General features: G+C 40.0%; 1 protein-coding gene across 1 annotated transcript in view; it reads right to left on the reverse strand.

The window, feature by feature from the left end:
• Window positions 1–12,228, reverse strand: part of pitpnc1a (phosphatidylinositol transfer protein cytoplasmic 1a) — a 186,527-nt gene that overhangs the window by 89,835 nt on the left and 84,464 nt on the right. The window contains exon 2 of the mRNA XM_078401430.1: window positions 8,625–8,773. Coding sequence (XP_078257556.1) covers window positions 8,625–8,773 — 149 coding nt within the window. The remainder of the gene's footprint in view (window positions 1–8,624; window positions 8,774–12,228) is intronic.

Genomic DNA, 12,228 nt, shown 5'->3' on the forward strand with positions numbered 1-12,228 from the left:
GGCAACATCATTGGTGATAATGCGACCCTACCCGTTGAACTGAATGCTTTCTATGCTCGCTTCAAGCAGAAGGCAAACAAGGGGGTGACACCAGGCCCTTCAGACTCCAGTGTGCCTCTGTACTGTAGGGTACAGAGTGACTGTAGCAGAGGTTAGATTGGCCATCCTGAGGGTAAACACACAAAAAGCAACTGGCACAGATGGAGTTTTTTTTTTTTAGATTTAGAGATACAGCGCAGAAACAGCCCCTTCGGCCCACCGGGTCCGCGCCGCCCAGCGATCCCCGCACACTAACACTATGCTACACCCACTAGGGACAATTTTTTAAAATACATTTGCCCAGCCAATTAACCTACATACCTGTACGTCTTTGGAGTGTGGGAGGAAACCGAAGATCTCGGAGAAAACCCACGCAGGTCACGGGGAGAACGTACAAACTCCGTACAGACGGCGCCCGTAGTCAGGATCGAACCTGAGTCTCCGGCGCTGCATTCGCTGTAAGGCAGCAACTCTACTGCTGCGCCACCGTGCCGCACTGATCTTAGTAGCTGCGTGGACCAGCTAGCGGGAGTATTCGCGGACATCTTCAATCTCTCACTGCTCTATTCTGAGGTATCCACCTACTTCAAGAAGACCACCATCATACCAGTGCCGAAGGAAAGCAAGACCTCATGCCTAAACGACCCCCGTCAGTGGCCTTGACATCCAGCACCATGAAATATTTTGAGAGGCTAGTTATGGAACACATTAAATCCAGTCTACCCAGCGGCCTTGACCCACTGCATACTGCCACAACTGGTTCACGGACAATGCCATCGCCCTAGCTCTACACTTATCTCTAGAACACCTGGATAAGAGAGACACCTACGTCAGACTCCGATTCATAGACTACAAGCTCTGCCTTTAATACCATTATATCATCCAAGCTTATCACCAAACATGCGGGACTTGGTGTCAGACTCATTTCTGCAACTGGATCCTCGACTTCCTGACCAACAGACCCAATCAGTGAGGATGGAGAACAAACCAGGGGACATTGGTGCTCCACAAGGATGCGTTCTCAGCCCCCTTCTTTACTCCTTGTACACCCATGACTGTGCAGCCATGTGCAAATCTTATTCACAGATGACGCCACCATCATGGGCCAGATATTAAATAGACAATAGACAATAGGTGCAGGAGGAGGCCATTCGGCCCTTCGAGCCAGCACCGCCATTCAATGTGATCATGGCTGATCATTCTCAATCAGTACCCCGTTCCTGCCTTCTCCCCATACCCCCTGACTCCGCTATCCTTAAGAGCACTATCTAGCTCTCTCTTGAATGCATTCAGAGAATTGGCCTCCACTGCCTTCTGAGGCAGAGAATTCCACAGATTCACAACTCTCTGACTGAACAAGTTTTTCCTCATCTCAGTTCTAAATGGCCTACCACTTATTCTTAAACTGTTGCCCCTTGTTCTGGACTCCCCCAACATTGGGAACATGTTTCCTGCCTTTAACGTGTCCAACCCCTGAATAATTTTATACGTTTCGATAAGATCTCCTCCCATCCTTCTAAATTCTAGTGATCTCCTCTCATCCTTCTAAATAATGATGAGACGGAGTATAGGAAGGAGATCGAGAACCTCGTGTCTTGGTGTCGATACAACAATTTTTTCCTCAATGTCAGCAATACAAAGGAGATAGTGATCGACTTCAGGAAGCGAAGCGGAACACATACCCCAGTTTTCATTGATGGTGCCCATGTCGAGATGGTTGAAAACGTCAAATTCCGAGGAGCTAATATATCGCCAACAATTCTCCTGGACCACCCATATTGAGTCAACGACCAAGAAAGCACACCAACGCGTCTACTTCCTTAGAAGGCTTAGGAGGTTCGGCATGTTCCTTACAACTCTCGCCAACCTCTACAGATGCACCATGGAAAGTATTTTATCAGGATGCATCACAGCTTGGTTTGGGAACAGCTCCTTCCAAGACCACAAGAAATTGCAGCGAACTGTGGACGTAGCCCAGACCATCACACAACCAACTTCCCTTCTATTGACTCCATTTATACCAAACGCTACCTTGGCAAGGCCAGTAGTATAATCAAGGATGAGTTGCGCCTTGGCCACTCCCTCATCTACCTTCTCCCATCAGGCAAAAGGTATAGAAGTGTGAAAATGCACACCTCCAGGTTCAAGGACAGTTTCTTCCCAGCTGTTATCAGGGAACTGATTCATCCTACCACAACCAGAGAACACTGCTGAACTACTATCAACCTCTTTAGTGACCCTCAGACTTTCCTTGATTTGCTTCAGAAGAAGCCTGAAGAAGGGTCTCAAACCAAAACGTCACTCATTTTTTCTCTTCAGAGATGCTGCCTATCCCGCTAAGTTACTCCAGCTCTTTGTGTCTATCTTTGGTTTAAACCAGCATCTGCAGCTCCTTCCTGCACAATTCATTGTATCATGCTGAAGGCAATGAGCTATGCATGATTCAAAATGTCTTCCCGTCCCAGGATATCAATTTTTATGTTCATAAATTCTTATGTGAAAATTTGATCATTAACAAATTGGTGCTAGCAGATCTCTGTAAAGATCAAAGCTTCAGTGAACTGGTATGTGTAGTTCATTCAGGCCTTGATCTCTGAATCCGATGGGTATTGCTCAATGTGATTTGAGGTTTCCCCTGAAAGAAGTTTTGCTGTTATCCTCTCATACTCTTTCCTCCCTCCTGTTTTATGTGATTCTGAAAAAACACCTCCATTCTCCCCGGAAATGCACAAGTTAAATATTAACATGCCGAATGGGGAGCAGACCACAATGAATTCTTTTAATACAAAAGATGTCCGAATTTCACAATTCTTTATTACTGCGGAATTAACATTAGCCCTGTATGCAGGTTTCATTTAGGTTTGTGTTTTGGGCCATTACTTATAGTTTAGATTTGGGCCATTACTTGTAGTTTTTTAATCTTTTAGCAGGTAGACTGAATTGGTATAATGAGGTCAGATACCAATTATACAGTTCCATTGTGCTATAAACAGTGCATCTGTATATTGTAATACAGTATAGAGCTATTGAGGATTCAAGAGTTATGGAGTATAGGCAGCCAAAGTGACAGTGAAAACAAGGTCAGATCAGCCATGACTTCTTACTTAAAGGTGGCCTAAACCTGTTTCTATTTCTTAAATTACTTAAATTAGCTTTCAACTCCTCCTAGTAAAACATATAAAAAATAAACTAAACCATTGTGTCCTACGTGACCACGTTGATGAATATCATAAGTCCAGTGATGAGATTGATCAAGACTTCTATAGCTGTGGGCAAAAGTTAATCTTTCAAGTTAGTGACCTTCTGTCTTTGGATGAAGGGCCATCAGCCTGGATTGTTAACTCTATTTCTCTGTTTACAGATGCTTCCTGAACTGCAGAGTATTTCAAGATTTTTGTTGCTTTATTTCAGATTTTCAGCAGTATTTTTGCTTTTCCATTACTGATTTTGCATTGAATTCTTTCGACTGTTCTTAATTTTCTTTGTTTCAACATTACTTCCAGACTTCCACTTTAACGTCCCAAAGGAAAAAAAAATCAGAAATCCTGTACAATTTGCAAAGATAAAAGAAATGGAGGCAGATAATGGAGAAAATACTTAAAGGTTGGGGCCCAGCAGCTGACAAATCTAGCATGGCAATATGGCTCGAAAGACAAATGTGCCAATAGTTACCCGTGGAATGAAAGTGTGGGTTGGAGATGTAAAAACTGATTTGCATTATAGATAACATCAAAGGGTGGAATGTGAATGAGGAATAGTAAAGGGCCAAGAATGGAGCATTGACACAGTGGAGGAAATAGTCTTGCTGCAGGAAGAGAAGATGTAGAGAAGATGTTTAAAAAAAAGCAGACGTGAAATACTGGTGGAAGAATGTAGTAAATAAAAGATTATACAAAGGATATTAAAATCTCCAAAAGTACAAGCAAGAACAAGATGTTGTCATAGGAAAAAAATGTAGAGCTTGATCTAGGGTTAGAAATAGAAATAGCATTAAATTTTATAACTTTAAATAAAAAAGATTTCCTTTTGAGGGAAAAATGCAGATATTTTAGTCGTTAAAAGGCAATTTTTGAATGAATTCGCTGGGAAAGGGTTGATTATGATGGGTAAATTATGCTGCATAATATTAAATGCCAACAAAATCAAAGCAGTAGAATGCAAATCAGTAAAAACCATCGTCAAATGAACAGGTGCTCAGGTCAGACCACATGTTGAGTATTGGTTTCTCGTTGCTAAGAAATCTGCATGACATCACCCACTGGAGATATTGCAGAGAGGATCCTGAAGATGAATCCTTGCTGTTATAGGTCTTGTTTATTAAAACAATTGAAACATTTTTTTGTCCATTGTAGGAAGTTTTTGTGTAATAATCTTTATGCGTTCATGATTGTTAAATAAAAATCCAGAATATTATATTGAATTAAATTGCAAAAGTAAAACTAAAGAGTGATTCAAATCAATGAAAGGTAATTTTAGCATGGAGGTCAGAAGCTACACCTTTTCATAATATTTGAAACATAGCAATTGAAGAAGATCAGGAGAGTAAAACTTGGGAATATCAAGATTTACATTTGAGCATTATCAGTATTATCTTGTGATGTGAAATTGGAAAGCTGTGATTTTTTTTTAGCGAGCTTTTTCCTATTCAGGCAAACATTGCTGCTCCCAATATGACTTGACAACACTGAAGGCTATTCATCATGGAAAATGGAAATAATTACATCAGAGTAACGAGCAGAGCATGGTGGATACTGCAGGGAGAAACACCTGCTTTCTCCAAGAGAGTAATTTCTTGAATTACATCTCAGAGTGGAATACTTTGTCACTTTCTCAGAACTGTGGCAGATTACAGATAGAGAAGCCTCATGGCTATTCAAAATGTCATGTCCTCTTAGCAAATTCTTTACTGAATTTCCACTCAGTTATTTTCTTTTCTGCACTATCTGCTTCCCTTAAGGAAAGTTTTACTTCCCTCCTTTCTCTCTGAGGTGATGCCAAAAATCAAAGTATGTAACGATATGTGCTGCTTCCTCTCAGATGGCCTACAGTGCTGTTAAGTTTGGAAATCGTCTCACTGACAAGAGGCAATAATAATTTAAAAACAGCAGTTGAGTTAATGTATTACCATATCTGTTTAAACTTTTTAGTTTAAGAAAGGAAATATTTTAATTAGGATACTCTCATCCTGACCAATAAATATGAATGAACCATTTCTAACTCCCATCAACACTTCAACACTGTTAGCAAGACTAGAAGCAGAGAAACAGTGACCTTTCATCAAAATGTATTTCATGAAATATTGATGTTCATAGAAATAAGATCAATCTGGTGTCACCTTTGAGGCAGGAACAGGAGTCATAAACTCATACAGCACAGAAACATGCCTTTTGGCACAACTTGATCATACCTACCAAGATTATCCATCTAAACTACTCTAATTTTCCCGCATTTGACCCATATCCCACTAAACCTTTCTTATCCATGTACCTGTTCAAGTGTCTTTTAAATGCTGTTACAGTATCTGTCTCAACTACCTCCTTTGACAGCTCATTCTATATACTCACCATTCTTTGAGTTAAAAAGTTGCTCCTTAGGTTTGCATTAAATCTTGTCCCTCTCTCCTTAAACATATGTCTTTTTGATTCACCTATCTGAGTAAAAAAACTGAAGTGGTGATGCAAATTTATAAATTGTATTTTCTGTATGCCCAAAAATGAGCCAATTCCTAAGATATTAGGTATTAATTCAATGGAATTGTGGCTTCTCATTTGTTGATGGTGCTTTCATGGAGCATGGTGCCTCCAGGTAACACAGAAATCATGGAATTATTAACTGCATCAAAGCTATGCATTAATGTAGTGTCAGAGATTGATTTGGAGATCCATTGTTGGAATTTTGTGTAGAGTCCATCAATGTTTTGGGTATATTTAAAGCAGATGCTGGTGCATTAGGAATACTGTTCAGGGGTTTTTTCCTACGTTGAAGAGAAGCAGAAGCCTTAATTGGCCCCATATGTAGAGTGCAAAGCGTTAGGGGGCATTGCATGCATCATTTGTTGAGTGAATCTCGATGACGAAAAGTGCAAGTTATGGTCATGCTTCAGGCACCAGAGACTGTATGATCAATCACTGTGAAACATGCTGAATTTATAATGTTTGCTGATTGTGCTATATTAAAAGATTAATGCATCATTTGAATGATTGGTACACAATCTTATTTCTTACAGAGGAGAAAACACACCGAACCTGTTATTTCAAGGAACTGGCATCTAGTAGTGAGTTAAGTTTTTCAAAACATCACAAATGGCATCTAATTGAATGGTGAAAGAGGCGAGAGTGGCAGAATAAAGTACTGCTTTTATTTCTTTATTCTTAGCCCCTCCATGAAATTCCTCTCGGCACTTTCTTGCATGTGTCATCCTTGTAACCCTAGCGTGCTTGCCAAAGCAGGATCCACTGGATGATATAACGCCCTGCTCGTTTTGAAGCTGGGGAACTTGTTCCACAATGATTTGGGGTATCTGCCATTTGGCACTGCCAGTTCAATATGATTTTTTTTTGGCAGTGAAGCCTGAACCTTCAACCTTGTTGACCTTCATCCTCCACCAAACCCCTATTCCCCCCTCCCACAATCAACCCCCGTACCTCCTTCACCAGCACCCCCACTATTCCCCCAACCCCCTCACGCCATACGACCAACTCCACATGCTGCCACCTACCTGGACCTGACAATTTTCCCCATCCCCTGTCAGTTCCCCTTACTGACCAACTGCTGATTTGCTATCCACCAAGTTATTCAATCTCCAGCCCCTGATCTCCCCAACTGCATCCTGCTGATCAACCATCTGCGACTCCCCGCCCTTCATCCCCGTACCTGGCAACAATCCCAGCCTTAAAAAAACAGCTTTGCAACTTAATTTCAGTGTCAAGGCCTCGGCTGCAAATAAAATTTAGAGGAGGTGCATTGACCAAATGGTTGCTGGTGCTTTAGTGCATCAACATTTTACACATCCCATGTCACATTAGTCTTTTCTGTGTAGCTTTTATGGTGAAAGTCTGTTCCTAGAATTTGGAAGACTAAATATTTTTAATTTAAATCATTATAAAGAACTGAGATTCACAAAATATCTTCACCAAGATAAAAAATATTAATCTTCTCAATATTTCTCCATTAAAAATCACTTTGCAATAAGCTCCAGAACAGTAGATTTACTAATTATTCCAACTAGAATTACAGTACTTGCGACCATTTAAAGAATGCTGAGCACCACAGTTTCTAGAATCATAATTTTCAGACATGGAATTAAAAGCAGGATATTCAGATACCTTTTGCTAGAATTAGTAGATTAAATAGTTGGTATTTAGGAAACCGATTAGTATCAATCAACAAAAACACAGGATTGTAACAATTCAATTTGGTACATGTTTAAAATTTATCACCGGAATGGTAAAGATTAGTACAATGAAGGCATTGCACAGGTAATACTTGATGAGTACAGGTGCCAGAGGTTGTGGGGAGAAGGCAGGAGAATGGGGTTAGGAGGGAGAGATCAGCCATGATTGAATGGAGGAGTAGACTTAATGGGCCGAATGGCCTAATTCTACTCCTATTCCTTATGACCTTATGAAGGCAGATAGTTTCACGGTAAGAATGTGACATCACATATACTGGAACATAGCTTTGTGATCCAACAGATTTGTTTAATAACTTGTTACACCAAAGTACTGTGAGCTAGAGCTTTCTTCCACTCTCGGGCTTTGGTCACCGAGTGGCCACCAATTTGGCCAATTGGTCCTTCAAACCTAACCACTATTCAATAGTTTAGTTTAGCTCATTGATCGTGGCTTACCCCAGGCTTCCCCTTTTCTTCTGTGCCAATTCCCTATTACCCTCAATTCCCTGAAATGTACCTATTTTCTAAATACACTCAAAGATCAAGCCTCTCTAACCCATTATAGTGAAGAATTCTGGAGATTCACCATTTTCTGCAAGAAGCACTTCAGTTTTAAATAATTGCCCCCGAGCTGTGGCGATGCCCTCTCTAACCACATTCTCCACTCATGGAAACATCTTAACATCTACCCTGCCATGTCCACTAAAGAATTTATGCCTAAATGTCAAATAGTTAACATTACTTAGGAATCTGATGTAGAGTCTCGACCTGAAATATCGACCTTCATTCTGCTCATCAGATGCTGCCTGACTAACTGAGTTCCTCCACAGGTTTATTTTTTGCTCCAGATTACAACCACTCCATTCTTTTGTGTCTCTAAGAAATCTGAGATTGCACCTAATGGATGTGTTCAATGGAGTTCCCATCAATTCCCAGTTCTTATATTTTAATAAGTTGCAAACACTTACATGAGTACTCATTTAAACTTTTATGATTTCCATTTAAAATAGTTTCCATTTCAACAATAATGCAGTTATATGATTTATTAATATTCTAGTCAGATAATATTGCAATAGGCAAGTTTTATAAAGCAAAAAAACACCTTAGCATTGTGAATTAGTTATAAAAAGCAATTGATAGTACTCTATCACAAGCTCATAATTTTAATTTACCGCATCAAACTCTGCTTTACCTGTTAAGATAAACTCTCTTTTCTGTATATTGGCCCTTGCCATGAATAGGATCCTCATAAGGCTCATTCTGCACCACCTCCACACCCTCTCCTCTGTCACTTTGCTCGTGGCTGTGCTTACTTATCATGTAGAGTTGTCCAATTCTGTACTGGAAATAAAGCAGAAGGAAGTTTATTCTACCCACAGAACAAGTTACATGAGGAATTGGGCAAAAACATAGTCAGCCTGTCAAACAGGACTCCAGAGGGATAACTGTGTCAATGATTTTCATCATTGAGCATGAATCACCAACCTTTTTTACATTCTCCTGAAAGTCTTTCCCACTGAAGAGAGAAACAATTAGCTGAGTGATAAATAAGGCACTAATTCACTATCATGAACCACAACCCATGTTTACACTGAACCTTTAAGTTCAGAGTGTGGAATTCCAGGACCTATCTCACATAGAACAATGCCATCAAAGGAATGGGCAAAGGACTTGTGACATCACAGCACATTTTTCACCCAGTGATAGCAGGTATAATTCCTGCAAACACATAATTTCCCCCTCACCTTCAGTATGTGATAATGGAACTGAAGAAGGGTCTCGACCCGAAATGTCACCCATTCCTTCTCTCCAGAGATGCTGCGTGACCCGCTGAGTTGCTCCAGTATTTTGTGTCTATCTTCGGTGTTAACTTGCTCCCTACACTGGTCACACATCAGATATGAATGCGTAATGGAATTTTGTTTTTTACCAGTGCATAAAAGTAATAAATTCATAACTGATCTATTTGAATCAGTGCACCTCAGCTAACTTTGCTGTTCAGGAACTTGGACAAATGACTCTTGCTTGGCCAGACCCAGACCCTGAAATGTCCCTCAGCAGTTGGCCCCACACAACCTGAGCCATGTCAAGTTAATATGGAACAGCAAGGAGGAGTTTCTTGCATGGGCTGCTCGTGCACACTCTTGACAGCTTCACCTGGATGAGGTTGACCATTCCCAGTCAAGTTCATTATACATTTTCTGAGATCACCACACCACTACACTTCTCTTGACCCGAAACGTCACCCATTCCTTCTCTCCTAAGATGCTGCCTGACCTGCTGAGTTACTCCAGCATTTTGTGAATAAATACCTTCGGTTTGTACCAGCATCTGCAGTTATTTTCTTATACTACACCAATGGTTGTCAGATGGAAATAGTTTAACTCTTTACAATTCAGCTACAGAGTTACTTCACCAAAACCCCAAGAAAAATTATTCAAAACTGGAAAAAAAAGCAATTTGGACAGATGCTTCCATACAAGTGATAAATCTATGAAAAAGGATATTGGGCACGTAGCAGTGATGCCAATCATTGTGCAGTACATATTTGATCTTGCTATTGCTCCAAGGCACCACAGATAAATAACAATGTGGGCCATCGTCAGAAATGCAGATCCTAACAGAAGGAAGTAGGCCTGCTCATGCCTGACTTAAACAGACCTTTACAGCATCGTCACTGAGATATTTGTTAGAGAAAACATCAATGGAGTAATATGCAAGGATATTATAGATTTGTGAATGTGCCTTCTGTATTTTTATTGTGCATGCCCTTCTGATGTCTTGCTATGCCACCATTTCCTCATATTCAGCAGTGATTTCTGTCAAAAAACACATTAAGAACTCCAGCCATGATAACATGTTGTACAGATTGGTTTGTAGATGACTTCCTAAATTATGCACAGCTAATGAGTATTATCGTGTGAGACCCACAAATTGCATGCTAACGAATAATACACCTGTGCTTGAAAATAACTTTCCAACAGCCCTGATCAAACTGATGCAACATCATTACAGTGTATTTTTGTGCATTAGTGTTAATATTTTTCTTATTTACCAAAATATTTTCTCCAAAGAATCAAACTAAATGGAAGTGTTATTCCTTGTTTTGCAATGCTCCCTTATTCCTTTTACAGCTTTCAAATTTTGACTTCTTGGTACCTTCCTTGGAGGACACCATTTTAAAACAAGCCATATACAAAATCAATAGTTCTTCATCATCCACACGGGCTTACATTGCCAGCAAACCATTGTGCTCGGTTGTGCTCTTTGCCAATGCCTTCTTGACACAGTAAAGGACAAAAAACATTGAAATCAAAGCTAATATTTTATGCTTTTCGTGCACATTTAAGAATTTCCAAGAAAAAAAATTGAAGATAAAAGCTTAGGTTCAAGCTAAGATCCTCTTAGACTGCAGGATTTGTCAGGGAAATTTACCTGAAGTAAAAGGTTTTATGGTTTTTTCACCATGGGAATAAAATGCCTCTCATTCTGAATTCATAAAATGGCCTGTCAGTTAATTAATATAGTATTTCAAACTGACAAAACTTGATGTGAAACATTAAAACAATGCAAGAAAAAAATGTGTAATGGCACCATTTAGGCATAATAAAGCTCAAAGATAAGAAGCAAAGTCAATAATGCCAGAATTTTGCAGCAGCAATTCTCAGAAATACCTGGAGATATTTTCAAGCTGAATTTCATATTGCATATATTGCAGATAATACTGCATATGGTCCCCGAACAGTGACAGAGGAAGATACAGTAAACCTCTTGGAAATAGTGGAGAACTGTAGGCCTGGAGGGAATGCAGAGCTCAAAGAAATGAACATTAATAAAATACCAGAACTGGATATATTAATGAGAAAGTGAATTAATCCCAAGACATGATGGATTAGAGGTTGGTTGCAGAAATAATGAACGCACTGCTCAGAGATTCTAGAATGGTTCCCACGGACGGAAGGTAGCAAATGTAAACCCACTACTTGAGAAAGATGGGATAAAGAAAATAGGAAACTAGGAATCAAATAGTCTGGTATCAAGAGGAATCAATTAAGAAGGTGGTGCAGAGTTCTTATAAAAAATAATAGGACATAGAAGAGTTCATGTAGAAAGAGAAATAATGCATTACAATTTTTGTTTTGAGGTTGTAAGTGACAGGAGAAGAGCAAACCAGCTGAGATGGTGTAGTTGGACTTTCAGAATGCCTTTGATAAGGAATAACAAAATGAAAGAGTGTGATATTGTGAGTAATATGATTGAAGGTGAAGGTTATGGTAAATAATGCCAGAAAAACCAGGGCAGAACTTGCACAGTAATTGGAAGTGTCCTGGAGAGTGTTGCAGAACAGAGAGCTGGGAGGGCAGGTGCATGGTTCCCCGAAAGTGGCGATTCAGGTGGACAGTATAGTGATAAAGACGTTTGGCAAGCTTGAGTACAAATGTTGGGACACCATGATGCTGTTGTACAGATCGTGAGTGCAACCACATTTGAAATACAATGTGCAGTTCTGGTTGCCCAGCTATAGGAAGGATGTCACTAAGTTGGAAAGGATACAGAAAAGATTTACGAGGATGTTGCCAGGACTTGAAGGTATAAGCTATAGGGAGAGGTTGAGTAGACTGGGACTCTATTCCTTGGAGCACAGGAGGATAAGGGGTGATCTTATAGAGGTGTATAAGATCATGAGAGGAATAGATTGGGTAGATGCACAGTCTCTTGCCCAGAGTAGGTAAATCGAGGACCAGAGGACATAGATTTTAGGTGAAGGAGAAAAGATTTAATTGGAATCTGAGGGG

This window comes from Rhinoraja longicauda, chromosome 6, assembly GCF_053455715.1.
Source record: "Rhinoraja longicauda isolate Sanriku21f chromosome 6, sRhiLon1.1, whole genome shotgun sequence".
Classification (NCBI taxonomy): domain Eukaryota; kingdom Metazoa; phylum Chordata; class Chondrichthyes; order Rajiformes; family Arhynchobatidae; genus Rhinoraja; species Rhinoraja longicauda.